General features: G+C 37.5%; 1 protein-coding gene across 1 annotated transcript in view; it reads left to right on the top strand.

Moving 5' to 3' along the window:
- The window catches only part of LOC106053220 (MAM and LDL-receptor class A domain-containing protein 1-like), a 107,682-nt gene that overhangs the window by 59,766 nt on the left and 23,636 nt on the right, over positions 1 to 24,280 (top strand). The window contains exons 39-58 of the mRNA XM_056043065.1: positions 109 to 320; positions 1,831 to 1,924; positions 2,789 to 2,923; positions 3,821 to 4,074; positions 6,442 to 6,655; positions 7,840 to 7,965; positions 8,867 to 9,006; positions 9,859 to 9,988; positions 11,375 to 11,518; positions 12,711 to 12,869; positions 14,138 to 14,256; positions 14,502 to 14,595; positions 15,007 to 15,153; positions 16,699 to 16,952; positions 17,493 to 17,724; positions 18,121 to 18,309; positions 19,395 to 19,594; positions 20,436 to 20,622; positions 21,085 to 21,251; positions 22,228 to 22,370. Of these exons, the coding sequence (XP_055899040.1) occupies positions 109 to 320; positions 1,831 to 1,924; positions 2,789 to 2,923; positions 3,821 to 4,074; positions 6,442 to 6,655; positions 7,840 to 7,965; positions 8,867 to 9,006; positions 9,859 to 9,988; positions 11,375 to 11,518; positions 12,711 to 12,869; positions 14,138 to 14,256; positions 14,502 to 14,595; positions 15,007 to 15,153; positions 16,699 to 16,952; positions 17,493 to 17,724; positions 18,121 to 18,309; positions 19,395 to 19,594; positions 20,436 to 20,622; positions 21,085 to 21,251; positions 22,228 to 22,370 (3,340 nt within the window). The remainder of the gene's footprint in view (positions 1 to 108; positions 321 to 1,830; positions 1,925 to 2,788; positions 2,924 to 3,820; positions 4,075 to 6,441; positions 6,656 to 7,839; positions 7,966 to 8,866; positions 9,007 to 9,858; positions 9,989 to 11,374; positions 11,519 to 12,710; positions 12,870 to 14,137; positions 14,257 to 14,501; positions 14,596 to 15,006; positions 15,154 to 16,698; positions 16,953 to 17,492; positions 17,725 to 18,120; positions 18,310 to 19,394; positions 19,595 to 20,435; positions 20,623 to 21,084; positions 21,252 to 22,227; positions 22,371 to 24,280) is intronic.

Genomic DNA, 24,280 nt, shown 5'->3' with positions numbered 1-24,280 from the left:
TATATTTAAAATTAAATAATGTAAACATATAATAAGCATTGTAACATGAAAAAAAAAACTCCAGCTGGCTTCTAATAACAGCTGTTCATTTAATGTCTTCCTTTGCAGAAGTGACTGGCCAGCTCGTAACAGGCCTGTTAGATCCTGGTACCATGAGAAACGGATGTCTGTCTATCTTCTACCACACATTTGGTACATTGATTGAACTGGATGTCTACATCATTCAGGGCGGCGTCTCTCAGCGCCTTTTTACCCAGTCACACACAGAGGACTCGTGGAAGCTTGGACAGGCTAGCATCACGCCCACGGGACTTTTTCAAGTATTGACATTACATTTTTTTTTATGTGATATAAGACGATAACAAAGTTGAAGCTGTTCTAAGTCTGACTGATACTTCATGTGATTATGGACATACTGGACCTAAAATAGTCATGATGATTAAATATGAAGTTGTTCTAAGTCTGACTGATACTTCATGTGATTATGGACATACTGGACCTAAAATAGTCATGATGATTAAATATGAAGTTGTTCTAAGTCTGACTGATACTTCATGTGATTATGGACATGCTGGACCTAAAATAGTCATGATGATTAAATATGAAGTTGTTCTAAGTCTGACTGATACTTCATGTGATTATGGACATGCTGGACCTAAAATAGTCATGATGATTAAATATGAAGTTGTTCTAAGTCTGACTGATACTTCATGTGATTATGGACATGCTGGACCTAAAATAGTCATGATGATTAAATATGAAGTTGTTCTAAGTCTGACTGATACTTCATGTGATTATGGACATGCTGGACCTAAAATAGTCATGATGATTAAATATGAAGTTGTTCTAAGTCTGACTGATACTTCATGTGATTATGGACATGCTGGACCTAAAATAGTCATGAGGATTAAACGTCCTCAGATTTTCTTGAAATAAAAACCAACATGTTCAGAAAATAATTTATTTCTTTTACTCAGAATGGGCTTGGTGGGGCCTGGTTTTGTCAATATTGGTAAAGATCTTGATATTCGGAGGCATGGTGGCTGAGTGGTAAAGCACTTGGCTTCTGAGCTGAGGGTTTTGGGTTCGAATCCTGGTAAAGACTGGAATTTTTGAATTTCTGGGTTTTAGGGTGCCTCTGAGTCCACCCAGCTCTAATGGTACCTGAAATTAGTTAGGGAAAAGTAATGGCAGTTGGTCATTGTGCAGGCAGAATAACACCCTCATTAACCTTGGGCCACAGAAACAGATGACCTTTACATCCTCTGCCCTATAGATTGCAAGGTCTGAAAGGGGAACTTTACTTCTTGATATTTAAAGTGTCAAACATGTGAAAAACCTCTTCTGGTCTTACATTGTCACAATCAATCAACTGATTAAATCAATAAATCAAAAAACAAGAACATAAAACTAAAATGCTTTTTACCCTTGTTAATATTAGAATATGTGTCGGCTGGGATCCCTTAAACTCAAAAAATATAACAAAACTAGAACAGACGATAAATAGAACCAAGAGATTTATAAAAAAAGGACTATTTGCATTTGACTAGAATAAAATGTTAATAAAATCACTAAACTCAGAGACAATTCAAGACAAAAGACTAAATCAGCCAGGAAAACCAATGACTTAGCAGAGTTTGAATCCTCTAACTAACAAGCACAATTAGATTAATATATGGATATAGTAATCTAAATTCTCTTTTCTTTTGAAGAAAAATATGTAATTTATAAGATAGCAATTAAGTTGTTTTGTTTTTTTTTAATCAGCTAATCTTCATTAAGTAAATTTGTCCCATTAATTTAATAATTTTACCACCACATCTATTTCAGATTTCATTTTTTGGTAAAGGGACAATGACTCAATTCTATGGACATATTGCTTTGGATGACATCACACTGGACAGTGGCCCATGTCCAGCCACAAGTATGTTTGACTAAATAAATGGTTTTCTTTTTAGACCTTCTAGTAAGAGCTTTTGTTCCCTTTGTCAGATTAAATAAATCAACAACTTCTGATTTGGAATAAATGAACATGAGCAGAGACTACTGACATTAGTTTAAAGATGCAACAGCTACTGTCATCTTCTACTCATGCATGTTGATCAGTGACTTAAACTCTGTTAAGTTGTTAGTTTTCCTGGCTGGCTCAGGCATCCCATTCCATTCTCTAATGGCACTAGGGAAGAAGGAGCACTTGCATGAATTGGTCCTAACATATGGAATTAGATCTATTATATTACTTCACATTTAGCGACTTAAACTCTGCTAAGTTGTTGGTTTTCTTGGCTGATTCAGGCATCTCATTCCATTCTCTAATGGCAGTAAGGAAGAAGGAGCACTTGTATGAATTAGTCCTAACATATGGAATAAGATCTATTAGATTACTTCACATTAAAAGCAAAATCTAGAAAATATTTTTATTTTGTGTGGAAAAAATGTGTTTGGTATTAGTTTTCTTGGTTTGAACAACAAAATATTTGAAATAACAGCTGTAATCAATAAAATGACCACTAAATAGCTGCAGTCAATAGAGCGGCCAACTAAAATAGCTGAAATTTATAGATTGACCAATTGAGATCTGTTGTATTTTACGCCTCTTCCATATAGAAGAGTGCTCATCACACAGGTCCGGTAGACTAAGGCTTTGGTATTGTTAGTCAGCAAGGTACTGCACCACACTCTTGTCTGCAGCCATGACACCAATTGAGCAAGTGAATCAATGCAATATTACTATCATAAATTAAACTACTAATTTAATGTTTATCTCATATTGGCCTTTCTCTTGCAGTGGAATGTAACTTTGAACTGGACATGTGCGGCTACTATCAGAGCACCACTGACCAACAAGACTGGTCAAGGATACAGGCTAGCTCTGTCTCTGAAGGTGACCCAACGGTTGACTATACAACATGGACTCCTGATGGTAGTTAACTTTATTTTTTAGGCTAAAATTGAGTCTGTATTTGACCTATTAGTTTTCAGAATCAAAGCCAGTGCCTTATTATTTGTATTTTCTAACTCCACTGTTAACAGTGTCCATGCTCAGAACCTGCTGTCACAAATTTGTTTTTGGAGAGAGATGTGTATTGTATCCACAATGATATGACATGCACTGATTCAAAGATGCTTATAAATTCTCTTCAAGTAACACAACGCTGAATCTAATTTTCTTAGTTGAATGCTTTCAAACTCAATTCAACAAAATAAGTCATTCAAAATGATAACTTGAATAGAATTTTAGAGTTGAAATATTGCACAGTGAGATACAGATGAACAATAATCCTTCACAGAATAATAGTTATAATTATCCAATACAGAAACAGAAACAGATTTTTCCATCATCTGTTCCATAGATCCCAAGGTCTAAAAGGGGAACTTTCCTATACTTAATACAGAATACTTGTAACAATGGCTATTTGAAACAATGACTAATGACTAACTTTCAATGATTGTGAACAATCAACAACCAACCAACCAACAAACTCCAACAGCCATATCCACATGCCATATAAAGTAACAGATATCGATATTTCCGATACTGCTAGTAAGTTATATCACCTTCTCCTAAGTTCATTTTGACCTTAGATATTTAGTTTATGCAAATGAAGGTTATTTAGAATAATCTGCTTTATTTTATTCCCATGCATACAAATGTGACCTAATAATACTGACCGTTGAAGCAGTACTGGTCAGCAGTTATTGTGTGCTGTCAAGCGTGACATTATGCATACAGGTGACTCCTATAATCCTGGCTGTGCTATTTAACATAAGATTAAAATGTTGCCACATTGCAACCTTGTTTAAACTTTGTCTACACCAGGTCATTACATCAAAATGAGTGCTGGAACTCCTGGTGACCACTCTGTCCTGATCAGTCCATTGTACTCTGGTCAGTCTGGACTCAAGTGTCTCACCTTCTGGTACTATGTAGAGCTCGGCAAGAATGCCAGCATGGAAGTTTTTTACTGGCCGAATGGATCGAGAGATCATAGCAGCAGCATTTGGACCAGTGTTGGCTCATTCCCAAGATGGGTGTTTGCCCAGTCGACAGTCAATGTCACTTCCCAGTTCAAGGTCAGTTAAAAAAATCAAACATGCATGTTTTTTTTTTCCAGCACAGCAAGCAATGACTTTAACATGCTTAATCACTTGATGTGTGCTTTGGGCTGTCATCACAACATTTTTCAAACTTCAAACTTGAATTTAAAAAAAAAGTATTAAATTTTTTTTTTGTGTTGCTATGTTTTGATTATGTGTATAAATGAAAGCACTTTTAAGTCAATGAATAACCAGAGAAAGGAACAAGCAACCTAAACAAAATGTTTTTTCAATCAATGTCTCTCTTTTTTTTTATTATCTTGTAGTGGCCACTCATTTCTCATTCTATTTATTAGTTGTAATGCTTCAGTCGTATAATAATTCAGTATTGCTACGACGAGCAGGGTGTCAGGGCATCTGCTGTGTTATTAGCAGCAAACTCCTTGGCTGGCATGGCCATGTTCTTAGAATGCCAGAAGGTCAACTTCCACAAGACATTCGGTATGGTGATCTAACAGAAGGCAGAACAGCTGGTCGCCCACTTTTACGGTATACAGATGTATGCAAATGCGAAATGAAGCTTTTCAAAATCAACACTAGCTGGGAAAAAGTGGCACTGGATAGATCATCATGGAGTGCGAGCATAAAGGAAGGGTCCCGGATTGCAGATGCCATACGCAACAGTAGTATAAAGAAGGGTGAAAAGGCAACATTGTCTGGTGATTACACATACATTGTGACCGCAGCTATGCATCAAGGACTGGCCTCTTTAGTCACACAAGAAGTGTCAAAGGGAAAAGATTGTCTCTCAAGAGTCTTTCCAGTGAATGTTCACAATCAAGTTCTTCTATTGACAGTTCAGCTTCTTCTCTTCTTCTTCTAGCCAGCTTTATTGCTGCTGAGCTGTGAGCTCTTTTGCTGACTGTGCCAAGGAAAAATAGTTTTCTTCAGTTGTTTGGCACTGCTTTACAGGGTGTTGGTTATGTTGGGCTGGAGTGGTAGTAGGGTCTGCCTAAGGTGGATTAGGAAGGAGCATTCAAAAAGGATATGGTTTACGGTTTCAGAAGGGTGGGTGCAGTGTCTACAAAGGGGTAGTTGTGTGGGATTTATTTTATTGAGATGGTAATTTGACAGAGGTGTGTGACCTGTCCTTAGTTGGAAGATTGTAGACTGCTCATTGCGCGGGAGGAAGTTAATACTGTCCAGTTTGACAGTCCAGGTAATTTCTACTTAAACCTCTAATTATTTATTCAACTCTTTACTGAATACAATGTCCATTGTGGTAACATCCTTTCAAAGTGTGTTCAAAACAGACAGATTTATTTTTAGGATGATTATAGTTTGAAAAATTATAACTGTCAAACCAGAGCTTCTATTGTGTGGCCAAATAAGCCATTTTTTCACTAAGATTTTCATAAACTGTGAATTTCTAGGAGAAATGTCAGAGCTATTTTTGAAATGTTGAAGTGTCCAGGTTCCACTTAATGTAATGTATTTTTGGAGCCCATTATTATTATAGCTTTTATATAGCGCGACTTTCATGCTTATAGCATGCTCAGAGCACTTTTGGTCCAATCTCATTTGTGGACCAGTGGGGGGAGGGGATATCTAGGAGTTGGTTTTCCGTGCTGCCTTTAGGCGCTCAGTAAACACATCTCTGCCCGAGTCGGGTGTCGAACCTCGAGCCCCCTTCTAGGTAGCCAAGCCAAGCCAAGTTCAAACGCACTTGGCCTCTCGACCACGCTTCCCACGAAGATAATAGAACTTGTAAAAAGTGGTTTGTCAGGGAGGAGCTAGAAATGTATAATACATCTGAAGTAAAATTCAACTAGAGTTCATATCAAAATCCTAAATTAAGTTTATGGTTAATGATTTCCAATTAATATCATGGTGGTTTTAGTCACCCATAATCCGAAAAACTGCATTTTTATGTTTTTCTTTAAGTAATGTAAGTTGGTTGCATAATTCCTGCATATACTCTAAGCTAGACTTTGGTAGTCTGTAGATGCTACCTATTATTAGGGATGTTGAGGTGTTAATTTTATGAAATGTTGATTCTATATTTTTTGAGTTTGGTAAAGTAATTTCTTCCGCTACTAGTGTGTTTTTTTTTATTGCTAAAAGAACTCCTACATGGTTATCTTTCCTACAAATTTCATTATTGCTTTGAAAATGTCTGCTTTTATAAATTTCAAGTTTCTGTTTTTGCATTTAAGTCTGGCTTCTCTCTGCTGATTTGTTATTAATACTTTGAAAGTTTATGATAGGGTTTTGAGGTACTTTGGCATTACTGCTTTAGTAGGTTTATTTGATTACAGTTGATTAGTTACTATTAATCTGTAGCCAGTTTTTACAGTTTGAGAGCCTGCCATTCAAGATAAAAGCATATTGTTTCATTTACAGATTAGTTTTGAAGGTAGAGTACCTCTCTTGGGGGCAACTAGCTTCAGTGTAGATGACATTCACATTGAAAATGGACAGTGTCCACCAATTGCATCCTGTGATTTTGAAAGAGATTCCTGTGGATTCACAACTGATCTTTATTATTGGTTACGAAGTCGTGGTCAGATGGGTCCTGGAGATCCACCTGTTGACCACACCACAGGCACCAGCAAAGGTCAGAAAGTTAAATATTTCACTGTTGTTAAACAGTAGTTCATCTTTAGTTAGTTATATTTATAGCTACATGTTCAATAAATGTTGAAAAAAAAAAAGGTTTTGCTAAATGCCAAAACGCTGCAGTGTTCTCAGATATAGGTAGCTTCCAAGGGCTTGGTCACATGCACTTAGTGCCACCAAAGTCAACATTCACATGGTATATTAAATAGTGACTTGCTTTAAGGCCTCATTTGAAACTTTGATGTAAACAAGCTTGATTTGAAACACCTTATCTTATCTTATATAATACAGACGTTACTTCAAAAAAAAAGATCATTACGTCCTACGCGTCATGCATTCAGTCATGCATATTAACCAATGACTTAAATTCTGCCATGTCCCTGGTTTTCCTGGCTAGCTCAGGCAACCCATTCCATGCTCTAATAGCACTAGGGAAGAAGGAGTGTCTGTACAAATTTGTCCTAGCATAAAGGATGAGGAATGTGCCTTTATTTTTGTGTCTTTCAGAGTATTTTATTAGATTTTGTTTTTATACTTAAAGATTATGGTTCAGTGTTTTATGTATAATTGCTACTTTACTTTTAAGTCATCTATCCTTGATATCTTCATGTGAGAGAAAATAGGACTGGATAGGTTCACTTACAAAATGAATATAAAAAGGCTTTTGGATCCCAGAGATGTCAAGTATAAGAAAGAAAAAAAAAAGAATCAAACAGCGTCTGATATTCTAATTTGCAATTACAGATTAGTCTCATTAATCAAAAGAGGTCTTGTTTGGGGAAAACATTGTGGCTCCTGGCATCTAAAGTGCTCTAATAAATATGATACTTTGAAATTGACGGGTAAATTTTGAAAAAGAATTTAAGTTACTTGTTTGGGAAAAAAGAATTAGATAACATTTAAATGAATAACACATAAACTTTTGCAAAACCTGTATCTTTAAAGATTATGATTAAAGTATTTATAAAAAGTTCAATATAGATAGAATTGGTCCACTCATGTTATAACATGCATATTCATACCAGCGGATTATAAGACTCATTTATACAACTGAATTAACAAGCATTAGTCATCTTTCAAACTGTATTATTATTCACTCAACAAAATATTCACATAGTTTTGTTACTCTGACATAATTGGAGAGTACTGGTAAAAATTAATCATGACTTTGTATTACTCTAGGTTTCTTTGTGTCCTTGTACATCAAAGATGCTTTCCATGGAGGTCAGTTTGAGCTGCGCAGCCAGTGGATAAATGCTACTCATCCAGTGTGTGTGTCTTTCTGGTACTACGTGAGCTCAGCCAGTGGTCAGTCTCTCTTGTAATGTACAGGGATACAGTTTAGAATTCAATCGACCATATTGTAGTCCGGTTGTACTTTTCCATGCATACTTAATCAGCACTAGATATGTACCAGGCATGGTGGCTGAGTGGTAACACACTTGGCTTCTGAACCAAGGGGCCGCAGGTTCAAATCTCAATGAAGGCTGGCATTTTGAAATTTGGGATTTTTATAATGCCCCTAAGTCAAACCATTTTTATTGGGTACCTGAAATTAATTGGTAAAGGAAGGAAATTTGGCTGTTGTGCTGGCCACATGACACCCTCATTAGCCATTGGCCATAGAAACAAATGATTTATATCATCTGCCTTATAGATCACAAGTTCTAAAAGGAGGTACCTAACTTTTTTAGATAGATATGTGGATAAGTGATGTTTTCAGTAGATAGACATAGCAATTTTCAATACTGTGATATCATGCAGAAGGAATAGTAAGAATGCAATGTTCTTATAATTTGTACAATAATCCACACTGATAGACGAGAACAACTTTGTAATTGTCCTTAAGCTTTGACTTTCAGATACAAGAATTTTTCTTTCAAATTGAGTTATTTGACTGAAATACCAAGAATAAAACACAATTTAGATATTTAATTACAAGGATTCCATATTTCTGAAAGCAACACCAAACAATATTCCCAATTCTTTTGCATATCAAATTTGTCTTTGACTATAAGGCTTAGCAGAGAATAATACCTTGGTGGTATAAACCCAAAAATGAAAATTTAGGTTAGAATTAATTAGGAATTCATTGTTTCAATGTCCACATCAGAATACAATATTAACAATAATTATATTTGTTATGTATGTATTCTCTTAAAAAATGTCATAAATTAATCATGCTAAACCGATTGATTAACTCTCTTAGCTTCATTGTTTAATGTCCTTGTGTCGACATCATCTCTGGAGGATCCATTAGACAGGCAGGCAGTGTATAATCTGACAGCCCTACAGTCAGACGAGTGGCAGAAAGTCCAAGTCACTATCACAAAAACTGAACCTTACTATGTAAGTAGTTTTTTTTGTTTTTTTTTACCTTTACCTATCCCTTAGTCTGTTGGACCGTTGGGGCACCATGCATGATTCGTCGACTGTCTTTCTCCATTCCTCTCTGTCTTTTGCCTTAGAACCTCTTTTAATGGCAGGGACGTCCATTCTTTTATCTTGTCCTTTGTGATATTCCTTTCTGATTTCTTTCATCACATCTGGACCTAGATAATATGCTCTAAAGGCCTAACAGATATAAGGCGGCGAGGTGGCTGAGCGGTAAAGCGCTTGGCTTCCAAACTGGGGGGTCCTGGATTCCAATCCTGGTGAAGAGTCCACCCAGCTCTAGTGGGTACCTGACATTAGTGAAGGAAAAGTAAAGCTGGTTGGTCATTGTGTTGGCCACATGACACCCTCGTTAACCTTAGGCCACAGAAACAGATGATCATCTGCCCTATAGACCACAAGGTTTGACAGGTTTTTTTTTACTTTACCTAACAGATATGATGTTTCATAAATCTGGACACATTTCTCCTGACTGATGGCTAATACTAATTTAAAATTATCAGGTATTTCTAAAAATTGATAAAATGTCTGTGTTGATTCCACAAGTCTTTTTCTATAGAAAAATATCCAACAAAACAGTTTCCTCGAAATCTATGTAAAAAAAAAAAAGCATTTTGATTCCCCAAATCTGTCTTCATGAAATATGCACACCGTCCCCTTAATAAAGTGTGTGAAAATCTTCTCAGATTTTTTAATTTTGGAAATCTTTTTCCCCAGATGTTTCATAGCTTGAATTTCCATTCACTGTTTACTTTTGTTGCTTGAGCTAGATTTCCATTCACTGTCTGCTTTTGTTTCTTGAGTTAGTTTGTCATAGCTGGAGTTGTAGTCCAGTCCAAGGATGGAACTCTGGCTCTCGATGATGTGTTGGTCAGTGATGGAACTTGTGATCAGAGAATCATCTCCACCCTGCCTCCCCCAGAGACGAAAACTTTCCGTAAGTATCAAATGATAATAGAAACATTGAGCAGTTTAATGTGGATGTGGATCTCCCTAGTTTCTAATGTAATAAATTAAGATTGTGGGAGAGGAAAAATTTTGATTAGACTTAAGTTGTTGGATTTGGAGTCCATCCATCCCCCCAAAGGCAGACCCCAAATGCGATGGATTGATGATGTGGAGGCAGATCTTCAACAGCTTGGGGTTAGGGCGTGGAGACGAAAGGCTCTGGAGAGATCTGAATGGAGGGATGTGTTGAAGCAGGCCAGAGCCCTCCATGGGCTGTAGCGCCACTGGGATGGATGGCTCTGAATGGAGGGATGTGTTGAAGCAGGCCAGAGCCCTCCATGGGCTGTAGCGCCACTGGGTTGGATGGCTCTGAAAGGAGGGATGTGTTGAAGCAGGCCAGAGCCCTCCATAGGCTGTAGCGTCACTGGGATGGATGGCTCTGAAAGGAGGGATGTGTTGAAGCAGGCCAGAGCCCTCCATGGGCTGTAGCGTCACTGGGATGGATGGCTCTGAATGGAGGGATGTGTTAAAGCAGGCCAGAGTCCTCCATGGGCTGTTGCGTCACTGGGATGGATGGATGGATTGCAAAACAACAATCATGCCTAGGTTATTTTTCATTTAGATCTGTCCATTTTTTCTTGTGACATTTGACGAGAGTAACACCTTTAGTAAAATCACTAAATTTAGAAAGCCTTCAGGACAGAAGGCTCAAAAGTAAAGTAGCAATCATACATAAAAACACTGAACCATAATCTTCAAATAGAAAAACAAAATTTAATAAAATACTCTGAAAGACACAAAGATAAAGGCACATTCCTCGTCCCATATGCTAGGACAAATTTGTACAAATACTCCTTCTTCCCTAGTGCTATTAGAGCATGGAATGGGTTGCCTGAGCTAGCCAGGAAAACCAGTGACTTGGCAGAATTTAAGTCATTGGTTAATATGCATGACTAAATGCATGACGCGTAGGACGTAATCATCTTCTTTTTTGAAGTAACGTCTGTATTATATAAGATAAGATAAGAGAAGATTGTGTCTAGAAGCTTATGTAGCAATATTTTTTTTTTATATGACAAGGTTATTAGCCCTGCACACAACCATCTGGGAGAGTGTCCCTTTCAGCTCTCTGGATAGCTGCCTTAACTCTTGGGTAAAGTGCCCTAGCCTTTATGGATCCCTCTACTTGTTGTTAAGGCAGCAGGTTGGATTGTGGTCCATCTTGGGTATTTCCGGAGAGGATTCCCCTATCCGCCACCTGGGGGGGGTGCTCAATGGAAGATCAGCAACTCATGAACAAAGGAGTCCTAGAAATGTAGATGATTGTTTTATCCTGTCTCTTCAATCTCTGAATCTCTTGTTCCTCTCCATGCAGCTCCTAGCTCCTTAGACTGTACCTTTGACTCACTGTGTCAGTGGACCCAGAGCAGCAGCGACAACTTTGATTGGATGATTACGTCCAAGAGTCCATTCAAGTTTTCAGGAATGTCCTATGACCACACAAGTGACAGCTCTCAAGGTAATGTCTGGACCAACAAACTCATTAACATACCATCTAACAATACCATCTAACAATCATATTATTATACCATCTAACAATCAGGTTATACCATCTAACAAACACATTATTATATCATCTAACAATCACTTTATTATATCATCTAACGATCAGACTATATCATCTAACAAGCACATTACTATACCATCTAACAAACACGTTACTATACCATCTAACAAACACATTACTATGCCATCTAACAAACACATTACTATACCATCTAACAAACACATTACTATGCCATCTAACAAACACATTACTCTACTATTTGTGTTCAAAGTATTCTCTAGTTTTCAAAAATTATATTTAAAAAAAAAGACATGAATGAAAGGACAGGAAGGCAAACTTTCTGTTGATTTTTTTTTGAAATCTGAATGAATTAGACCTAAATAAAAACAAAGTAAAATAATGTACCATATGCACAAATTAAAAAGACAAATTAACTGCCCACATGAAAATTAAAAATAGATGAAGTTGTGAGAGGCGAATGAACTAATATTTCATTAGTTGGAATCGGATAGTACGCCACAGTTAATATTTTTGTGATTTTTAAATTGAAGAATAGTGTCATTCACTTTTGATTAGTCTTATTAGTTGAAGAGTTTTTCCAATATCCAAATCTGAAGCATAAAATTTTTTTTTTTTTTCAATTAGAGAGGATATATTTTCCCAAACGTAATTTTATAACTAATTTTAACTGTGATACTTACCTCTGGTTTGTAATGATGTGCATATTTATCTTTGTTAACTTGCGTATCATGTGGGAATAAATGATTTCATTTTTATCATTACAATAAAAGTAATATATTTTACTCTGGATTGTAGAAACAAATACCTATGGTTGTTTTGTGATATATAATTCAAAGGTTCACTTAATAGTAAAACTATCTTGGGTGTTAATTTGTTGGTAAACCACTTGAAACTACATGGCTGTCTTATTTTTATCCATGCCCTTCAGACTCTTGTCACAATGGTCCAAGGTTTGAACCTTGCCCACTCCCATCCATCCTGCAAGAAGTTTCTAAAAGAATAAAAAAATACCATTGAAATTTGATTTGAATGGGAAATTATATAATGTATAAACCCAACTTAAGAACTACACATTTAATGGTCATATCAGCATTATAAAATAGGATTGAATCTTTGTTGTCAGGTTCTTTTATCATGACTAATCCAGCCACTAAAGTCAGTGGTCAGTTTGCTCAGTTGGTCAGCCCAGCATTGAATGACCTCAGTAAGGGTCTTTGCTTCAAGTTTTGGTACTTTATGTCAGGTCCATCTGCTGGGAGTTTAAACGTCAAACTATTGAAAGGTAACTGAGATGTTTCACTGTCTTGAGTTTTTGTTTATATATACCATATCTTTGGCTTATTTATTCTATTTTAGATAGTTTAATTGGGGATTTAAACATTGGATAGGCTTAGATTGTGTTATAAAATTTTATGTAATGATATCCTAGGAATTGGAATAGATGTTGAAAAAATGACTATTTAAAGTTAAAAATTTTATATTGCATTAGAATAATAGGCAGCCTGGTTGAGGGGTATGTGCTTGAGTTGTCACCATGGTAGTTTTAAGTTAGAACCCAGCTTGCTCCCATCTTTTGATGTTCAGCCAGAGGTTAGGGCTAGGATCTTATAATCTTCATTTCTGAATGACCATCTGGAGTCTATAAAGCAAACAATGTAGAATATCTTTAGTTTAATCCAGAAAATGCTTATAACTAAAGTTTTGTGTTTGAAATGACTTTAAAAAGCTTTATACCATCACCAGAGTTTTTTTTTTTTTCATTTTTAACTTTTGTTACATTCTTTCCAGTCTTAAATCTAATGTAATATTGATGACCAAATAAATGTAAATTACATTTTTTTAACATTTATAAATATAATAAAACTGCTTCTAGTGAACCAATAAAACATAGTAATACTTCAGTGGCACTTACGTCTGCCTGGTCGTGCGGTTTGCATGCTGGACTGTCGTTCAGATTTATCGACGGTCGAGGGTTCAAACCCTGCCCGCTCCCATCCCCCGTCGTCCTGTGTGAGGTTTGGACTAGGAAGTAAACTATCTTCAACTCTGAAGGAACATCCAAAACATGTAAAACATTTTACAAAACAATATAACTGAAGAGACCAATCCTTGGTACACAGCTGCGATCACAGTTTAAGCTTCTGTTATCACCAGGCGCTGTTCCTCTTTCACCCTTCTGGTGTGTATGTCATCTGCCATCCAGCACTCTTCCTTGATGCTGACTCTCCATGTGAATCTATCCCTTTCTTCTTTTTCCCAACTGTTAGTGTCATTTTTCAGTTTCCACCACCCAGTGCAACACTCTGTCAGAACCTGCGACGCTGCTGACCCCAAACTGTATCGGCACTGCTGTTCCTTTGGATACATCAGCTGCGTGGAGAGGGGGGAACTGAAGGAGGCCATAGAGAGAGTGTCGTTTTTGAAAACACAAATAATAAATTATTGTACCACAATTAAAGAAATAAAATTTTAAAAAAGTGTAAAGTTAGGGTGCTATTCTCTATTAGTGCAAGCCATTTTATAAAAGTTTTTTTTTGTTGCTATTCCCAGACAGTCAGACTGCCAGGTTATTATGGCATAGGGATGGTGAACAAGCAGAGGATTGGCTGTATACTAATATTTATGTTTCACCTGATGAACTGACCAGTGGTCAGCCCAAAGTGGTCAACGTAAGGAAATCTTATATAAGAATTGTAATATTTTAGAAAATTGTAGCCTACTGCAGTATTCTATCTCATTCTTTTTATAACACACTCACTTGTCTAAATTTCTTTAATCTCCAAACTAACAGACTGAGTTCTAACATTTGCTAGTCTATGACTCTTTGTTATTCCCAGGCAAAACAAAAAGTAGGTCTATTCTATTCCTATCTTTTGTTTTCATTTATTGTATTTCAACTTTGAATTTGTTCTAGCTGGTCCTAGAAAACATATTAGCCAGTGAATACCCAGAGGACATAAGAATTGATGATGTTTCAGCTAACTCTGGTCAATGCTGGGAAGAAATGAGTAAGTTAAAGATCGAAATTTTTTTTTTTTTTTCGTGTCTTTCTCAAGTTTTCTGTAACAATGAAATCTGTGTTGTGTAAAAGCGCTGTTACTAAATTTTATTAATGAACATTAAAAATTGCTTTCAGTATTTTACCTAAATATTTTTGTAATCTTATCTTATCTTATATAATACAGACGTTACTTCAAAAAAGAAGATGATTATGTCCTACGCGTCATGCATTCAGTCATGCATATTAACCAATGACTTAAATTCTGCCAATAGACTTTAAACAAATGAGCTTTTTTCATTAACCTGATGTTAACCTGATGAAGGCACTGCATTTAAATATTCATTTGAGACTGAATTTCATATGATCATAATTAGACCTCAGTGTTTTGTTTTTTTATTTTATAACATTTATTTTTTAGAACATTGTGACTTTGAGAGTACAGACCTGTGTGGATTTACTCAAGATAGTTTGGATAATGGAGACTGGATTTTGTCTCAAGGCCAAAATGCATCCAATACTTCAATTCCAGGTCCACTAATAGATCATACATATGGTACACCATATGGTAGGTATAGTAGAGTATTGAAATAGAGGGTATTTTTTTTTTAAAGCAACTGTCTTGAAACTTCAACTTGCTTGAAATTTGCAATAAACTGTTTTACAGCTTTAACTCTTTCTCTCCTAACTGACGATACCAATGTTGATTCCACTAGAATGTGGTAAATAATTACGGAGAGAAAGAGTTAAGACTTATATACTTATTTGTAACTCTTGTCTTACATAGACTTTATATCTAATGTTAATAAGTAGAGGCCTGGTCAAACTATGCAGCCGCAGTGGGCCCTGCACTTTCATAGGCCCCATGCTAATTCTAGGTGTAAAATATCAAATTAAACCATTTTATAACTTATATTACAGGGTTCCCGCGCCTTCTGATTTTCCAGGAGCTCATGGAAATCACCTGAAAACATAAAAATCTCCTGAAAACATAAAAATCTCCTGAAAACATAAAAATCACCTGAAAACATAAAAATCTCCTGAAAACATAAAAATCTCCTGAAAACATAAAAATCTCCTGAAAACAAAAATCTCCTGAAAACATAAAAATCTCCTGAAAACATAAAAATCACCTGAAAACATAAAAATCTCCTGAAAACATAAAAATCTCCTGAAAACATAAAAATCTCCTGAAAACATGAAAATCTCCTGAAAACATAAAAATCTCCTGAAAACATAAAAATCTCCTGAAAACATAAAAATCTCCTGAAAAAATAGACGAATTGTCATATTGAAGTGTCATTCAATTATTTAGACCAACAATGCATGAAGATAGATTTAACAATTGGGCAATTCTTGCTATTGAGCTAGATCTATGTAGGGAACAGAATTTTGATAATATACCGTATGATTTCGCTACACGCAAGGCTCATAAAGTTAATTTGATGGTGATTTTGTACTTTGTAAAGAATGAATAAAATGCAAAGATAAATGTATTTTCCAATACAAACTCTTATCACTTATTATCCTTGTCCCTACCCAGACTGGGCCCCCGCGCAATCCATTTCTCATGGGGCCCCACAATTTTTAGGGCCAACCCTGCATACATAGACTTTATATCTATGTAGTTTATAAGTAGATGTCTTATCTTACATGGACTTTATATCTGAACTTTAATAACTATAAATGCCTTGATGTACAGATAAAAAGTAAATAAATTGTTTTTTTTTTTGCAGTTTCTTTGAATGTGTCAATTTATAAACAAAGAACATATAACAAAGAACATATTTAAAAAAAAAAAGAACATATGACAAAGAACATAAAAAGAACATAAAAAGAACACATAACAAAGAACACATAGCATATACAAAGAACATATAACAAAGAACATAAAAAGAACACATAACAAAGAACATATAACATATACATAGAACATATAACAAAGAACATAAAAAGAACACATAACAAAGAACATATAACATATACAAAGAACATATTAAAAAGAACATAACAAAAAACACATAACAAAGAACATATTTAAAAAAGAAAATATAACAAAGAACTTATAACAAAGAACATATAACAAAGATGTTGTTGTTTCTGTGTTCAACAGGGCATTATCTCTACATACAAGGATCCCAGTTCAAGCCATTAAACAGGGCTGGTGTGATATCCAAAACTCTTGGACCTGTTCAGAGTAGCTGCCTGAGATTCTACTATCATATGTTTGGAGATAACATGGGTACCTTATCCGTTAAACGCCTCACAGAAGAAGGGGATGTCACCCTGATGTGGAGCAGGGGAGGTAACTCAGGGGACACTTGGAGAAGTGCGTACGCAGCTCTAGAATCGGGCATCAGCTTTCAGGTGATTTGTGCGTGATTACATTTAAGTTTTATTCACCACCACACCAACTAGTGGTGGCCAACACCATGGTGGCTGAGCAGTAGAACACTCAGTTTTTTATTTATATAAATTGGGGTGGCGCTGTGGCTGAGCGGTAATGCGCTTGGCTTCAGAACTAAAGTCCTGGGTTTGAATCCTGGTGAAGACTGGAATTTTTAATTTTGTTTAATTTTGAGATATTTGGGCACCTCTGAGTCCACCTAGCTCTAAAGGGGTACCTGACATTTGTTGTGGTAAAGTAAAGGCGGTTGGTCGTTGGGCTGGCCACATGAAACCTTTATTAATTGTGGGCCACAGAAACAGATGACCTTTACATCATCTGCCCTATAGATCGCAAGGTCTGAAAGGAGAACTTTACTTTTTTTACTATATAAATTGGGTCTTGACTAATGTTGAAAATCAATGATTTAGAATACATTAGGCTCAAGATACTCATTAGGTTCAAATACTTGCCAGTATATCAAGATACTGCTACTAATTTTTTTTTCTTCATGTTGAAAGCTTGCATTTGAAGCAGTGGTCAAGTCCAGTCAGCAGGGAAACATTGCAATTGACGACATTAGTATCTTGAACACCGCCTGTCCTCAGCCAGCATCATGTGACTTTGAGACTGACCTTTGCTCTTACCAGAATGTAAAAGACGCAGATGACTTTGACTGGCTGCGTCACAGCGGTCCTACTTTGAATGACGGCACTGGGCCATCCAGAGATCACACCACTAACACATCCAATGGTGAGTCAGAGCCCAGGGGAAGAATACAAGTTGCTTTGAGTTCTTGATACAAATAATGTAAACTTGGCGAAATCTTATTTGTACACAAAATGGCTGCTTGGTCACATGGTATGTGCTCCAGACAGTCATTTTGATAGTCCGAAGTTCAAACCCTGCCTACATCCATCCCCTACAAGTGGTTTAGTGGGGGGCGTTATAATCAGAAATCTTCATTTATGAATTTGTGTCTAAATACTTACTAGTGAAAGGTCAGAGGTTAAATGATAATGCATTTGGCTTCTTAATCCAAAGATTATAATCATTCGTCATAGAGTATTAATGCTGTCTAAAAATTTTTAATAAAACGTTGCTTTTAAATCTGTTATGCAAGACCTAGCCATTTTCTTTCCTATTAAGGTCATTATATCTACACTTTGAATGTGCTAAGGCATCATGGGAAATCTGCCAGACTTGCGTCTGAAATATTACCGCTAACTGATGGCAGTTGTTTGAGCTTTTTTTACCACATGCAAGGTCAAGGAACTCTGTTAATCTGGCTGGACTTCAACATGAATCATCTCCTCTCCACCATTACAGAAAACACAGGTAGTGAAAAACATGCTAGCCAGTGACATTTAACTAGGATAAGATTTGTTTATTAAAGAATTCTTATAATTTAAGCAAAAGCATAGTACTATTGAATTAAAATTGTACAAATTGATTCTGAAATGTTACTACTAAGTTTAATGAAATAATAGATCATTAATGCATCATTTACCTTATATAGTAAAGTTTCATTTTCAGACCTTGTGGTCTATATGGCAGATGATGTAAAGGTCATCTGTTTCTGTGGCCTATGGTTAACGAGGGTGTCATGTAGCCAGCACAACGACCAACCACATTTACTTTTCCCCAACTAATGTCAGGTACCCATTAGAGCTGGGTGGACTTAGAAGCGCCCAAAGATCCCGAAATAAAAAAATCCCAGTCTTCACCAGGGTTTGAACCTAAGACCCCCGGTTCGAAGCCAAGTGCTTTACCACTCAGCCACCATGCCTCCATTCTGATAAGTAAAGTGAAGTTCCCCTTTCAGACCTTGTGGTCTATAGGGCAGATGATGTAAAGGTATTCTGTTTCTGTGGCCTACGGTTAACAAGGGTGTCATGTGGCCAGCACAACGACCAACCGCCTTTACTTTTCCCTAACTAATGTCAAGTACCCATTAGAGCTGGGTGGACTCAGAGGCACCCGAAGATCCCGAAATTAAAAATCCCAGTCTTCACCAGGATTCGAACCCCGGTTGCCGGTTCGCAAACCAAGAGCTTTACCACTCAGCCACCGTGCCTCCCCATTCTTATATACTACTCATCAAATATTAATGTTTCTTGCAAAGTAACATCATGAATTAGATTCATAAACTTTTTTTTTTTTCAGAACCTGCAAATAAATCAGTTATTATCTCCAAGTTAATTTCATAAACTTGATTATTTCTTTATTAAGCATCCATTTCATTTGATCAGATTTTATATATGGTTTAAATAAAATTACAAGGACCTTGAGTGTTTCATCAGTCTTCAGTTGATCAAGTGATGAGATGGCAGTGCAATTAGAACTCAGAATATTTATACCTTTGTATGTGTTAAATGATTCTCTCCCCTGATTCAAACTTTGTCTTTATGTTTGACTTCCAGGTGACCACTGGAAGCAGAAGTCACTCAACATCACCACTGACACTGAGTTTGTCATTATTTTTGAAAGTCAGATTCTGATCGATGGTCAAGCTGACACAGCCGTCGATGACATCAGCTACACGCCAGGCTTGTGTACAAGTACGCAGGAGCCGCAAATGTTTGTGTGTTCCGAAGATGGAAAAGCCATTGATTTGAATAAAGTATTTATACATTTTTTTAATTGGTTTTGACTAAAAATAATTTATGGGATTGTGCTACATCAGTTATGTCCAACCTATGGCTCTCTGGTTATATCCTGTGTTAACTGACCTCTGCAAGCGTCTGCTTACATTGCTAGTGGCTCATGACATTGGTGTCAAAGAAGCTGACATACTGGCCAAATTGGAAGAAATGACCAAAATAAAAGAGAGAGTAGAGTAAACAAAATATTGACCAGTTGTCATCCCGATTCCAAGAAAAACTAGCTTTCTTTACAAGCTTTTCTGACATTACCAACTTATTATTTTTTTCCCCACTGAACTGCACACAACAGAATCACATGTTTCTTAGGCTTAAAATTGAACTTTATCCTTGTGGAGTGTCCCCAGAGACTACTGACCATGTCCTTCAAAGTGCACACTGTAAAGAGAGGTCTGAATAGGACCCTGGCCCTAAAACTCCCCTAGAGAAGAACTATTTGGAAAGCCTAATGATTAGAAACCAATGTGCAGTTCATCTCATAAAGGATTAGTTTTAGGAACCCTCCAACATAGCGAAACAATGGAAACAGATGACCTTTGACATATGACACCTGCCCCATAGATTGCTAGGTCTGAAAGGGGGAACTTTACTTTACAACATAGCAATTAGATCAGAAGGTCAAAGGTTAGGCACCACTGGACAACTATAAACTTTTTGTACTTGATTGATGCTTTATACTTGATTAATAGTTTTAACCTCTTCATAATCTAGAGGTGCAACTTTATTAAAGTTTATGTAAACTTTTTGTACTTGATTGAAGCTTTATGCTTGATTAATAGTTTTAACCTCTTCATCATCCAGAGGTGCAACTTTATTAAAGACTGTCTGAATGGCTCAGATGAAGTCCATTGTGGCAACTGCTCCTTCCAAAGTGACCTATGCGGCTACAGAGAAGTGAGCAAAGGCAGTTTCCACTGGGTCATTGCCAGCAATCACACAATGAAACATTCGTCTCTAACCAGCGGTCTGGGCTATGACCATACACTGAGTAAGTCCTACAGCACAGCCAGAGACTTAAACTGTTCAAGCTGAGATGAACCGATCCTTATGTTACAGCTGAACCCAGGGACAACTTAACGTAGAGAGAAACTAAGGTAGTTCCTAGAGAGCTATAAGTATAGATGAGCCCCCAAATATATGTTACAGCTAACTAGATCTATACTTATAGCTCTCTAGAAACTACCTTAGGTTCTCTCTACGTCTAGGTGTCCCTGGGTTCAGATGTGATTAACAACTGGATGAAAACACAGAAACTTTATTATACTTCATGGCACATATCACACGCTGGTCTCTCTCCTGTCTGACATCTAACACATCTCTGGTCATTGGCTCATTTGTAAAAATAGATCATACATCATTCATTCATGACACCTTAGTTTATTAAGCAAAGCTTTTTTATAGAGTGAACAAAATATCTGATAAAAAGACTAAATCTTGTTTCTGCTTCTAGATTCTCCCTATGGCAATATGCTGTTTGTTGACAGTCTAAGTGGTAGAGACATGGCCGTAGCAATCCTTGAATCACCGCTACTTCAGACCTCCTACAAAACATGCCAGTTAGAGTTTTATTACAAGTTTTCAGAGCCTCTGGCTGGGGAAATCTCTGTGGGGTTGAAGGTATGTCTTTCAAATTGCTTTGTCTTTGTTATGAGCCTTTTCTCCCCCATATTTTGACAACTAAAGTCTAAATGTGCTATATGAAAGATGCACAGCCACTAGCTAAGCAAATTAAGTCTTATTTTAAATTATTGTCATGGTTGTCAGGGGCAGGTATGGCGAGAGTGATTGAGTTATTTCTTTGTACTATTTAAGTATGAAAGAGTTATATCCCTTTGTTTATTTCTCCTCCGTTCGTTAGTGTATTATGTTCCTGGACTGGTGTTTGTTTATTAATATTTACTTGAGCAATATTGGATATTAAAAATATTATATTCTTGGAGATTTGGAGTTGGAGTTGATGTGTAGGCTATCTAGTGGTAACTGTTCTTATTTGAGTAATTAAACAAGTATTGTTAAGTGTTATTGAAGATTCATACCCCCTAACGAGCCAAGTCAAGAAACACACCAACCAAGTCCAGCCAAGCTTAAGTGAACCCTGACAATGGTCTTGCCTATGATTTGTTGGCTTTGTTTATTGCCCACCTAGGAAGCCTTTAAAAAAGTGGAGAAAAATCGTATATGAAATTATGCAGTGTAGGTTTCATGGTGTTAGGTGAAAAATTTTCTTATTGGTTGTAAACAAAAATTTAACTTTGAAGAAAAATAACTTTCTCCAGTAGTTCTCCATGTGGGAAGCGTGGTCGAGAGGCTAAGTGCGCTTGAACTTGGCTTGTCTTTGCTACCTAGAAGGGGGCTCGAGGTTTCATGTTTGACACCCGACTCAGGCAGAGTTGCGTTTACTGAGCACCTAAAGAAGCACGGAAAACCAACTCCTAGATACCCCCTCCCCCCCACTGGTCCACAAATGAGATTGGACCAAAGCGCTCTGAGCATGCTATAAGCATGAAAGTAGCGCTATATAAAAGTTATAATAATAATAATGTAATAATTTTGAGGGTAAAAAATAATTTAATAATTTTTTGTCTGTTTTCAGTTTGATTGGTCCACTGGTCTCTTCCCAACAAGCTTCTCTCAGAATCGAGTGTACAATCTGGACTCCTGGCATCTGGCTCAGGTGGACATTGGTTACGTGGCAGACAGTTTTAACATTCTCATCCTGGCCAGGAAAAGTTTTCTGTAAGAATTGTTTTTTTACTCATCTCTTTGGAGTGTTATAATTTGTATAATATAAAGGTGTTGAGCTCATTGTATAAATGTCTAAGTCTAGAGATTTCAACAAATATTTGTTTGGCAATGTACACCTCATCTTCCCATGCTTACACACCTACATACACCAAGACATACAGTTCGAGCTCTATGTTTTCTCCTTGCGAGATAAAAATCAAACACATTTGCTATCCATTCAAAATTGTCTGTAAATCCTGTGATTCTTGTTTTGAAAAGCTCAATACATTTGGATGGGTCTTATTTACATTTGGTTAGTTCATTCCTTGATATGGGCTATTCTCTTTACTTGAGAAAGTCAGGAAGGAACACTTACAGTTAAATGACAAGAAGCGTCCCGAGACATGACGTTAAACTGCGCTCCTCTTTCCTTAGCACTTTTGGAGCTCAAAAGGGCCCTACTTCTTTTCTATCATTGTGTCTGCCTCCTCTTTTCCTAAGTCTGCCTTCATTGATCATCACACTGTCTCCTTAACTTTAAATTCTCACTACGTCCTAGACCAGTCCGTTTGCCGTGGACTGCGACGGGTAAGGGGGGATAAAGAGATCCTGGTGTTTGAGTGGTGGCTATCTGAGGATAAACCACAACAACACAATACTTTGGCTCCAAGTTCCCCTAGACCTGAGACCCAGATGGCCCGCTCTGGGTCAACCGGCTGGTCATGCCGAGCTACCAGCATAGGTCGTCGACCTATGCTGGAGGGCGGTGGCTGGAGGGTCAATCAGGGAGCTGCTGTATTGGACACATGTCCGATGTAGCAGCTGACTGAGTATAGCACCTGTGTAGCCCTGGCGGGCTCATTCTGGACATCCGAATGGCCCGTCCCCTTGTTGGACTCGATGGCGGGTGGGGAGCACAGGTGCCGAATTAACCAAAATATATATGGACCAAAAAACACACACAAAACTACTTGCCCCAGACCTATGTCTGGGCAAGAAACGACGAATTGACGATAAAAAAGAGGAGGTCGCAAAAAGCTGTGCCACCTGGCCATCATTTCTGGTGGTTAGATGCACAGAGGAGGGAAAAAGCCTGACCAAGTTGAGCCCTTTTATTATCTATAAGGGACTCAAGTCAGTAGTGGGAGAGCCCAAGAGTGTGTCTAAGCTACACAAAACAATGGAACTCCTTGTAGAAGTAGACAGCAAGACACACTCTGATGGGCTTTTAAGATGCAGAAGACTCTGTGATCTCCAAGTGGAAGTCATGCCACACAAGAGTCTGAACACCAGCAGAGGTGTAATCAGCTCTAGGGACCTACTGGAATGTTCCGAGAAGGAAATAGTGGAGGGCATTGAAGGAGTCACCCATGCCCGGCGCATTACCAGGCGCAGGGAGGGTGAGGAGGTCAAAACCGCCACTATTATCCTCACATTCGGAACTAGGACACCGCCAGAGTATGTGAAGGCAGGATACCTACGAGTTCCAGTGAGGCCCTACATACCTAACCCCATGAGGTGCTTCAAGTGCCAGGGTTATGGACACGGCGCGGCAGTCTGTAAGAGGAACACTGTGTGTGCCAGATGTGCTGGAGAGGGTCATGAGGACAAGGGCTGCACAGCCCAGTTCAAATGCCCAAACTGTCAAGCTGGCCACTCAGCCTACTCCAAGGACTGCCCTGTGTGGAAACAGGAGGTTGCCGTGCAGGAGTACAAGGCAAGAAACGGATGTACCTTTAGCCAGGCGAAATCGGCTGTACTGGCCCTACCCAAGGGCCAATTCGGCTTGACAAAGACCTACGCCCAGGCTGTTGCTAAGAAAGGAAGATCCATAGCCACACAGACGGACACATTGACCCCACCACCCCCTCCTCCTCCCCCAACTCAGAAGAAAACACCGCCAAAGAACACACCTCTGAAGA

Source organism: Biomphalaria glabrata, chromosome 10, assembly GCF_947242115.1.
Source record: "Biomphalaria glabrata chromosome 10, xgBioGlab47.1, whole genome shotgun sequence".
NCBI classification, from domain to species: Eukaryota; Metazoa; Mollusca; class Gastropoda; family Planorbidae; genus Biomphalaria; species Biomphalaria glabrata.
This window is presented reverse-complemented; position numbering and strand designations above follow the sequence as displayed.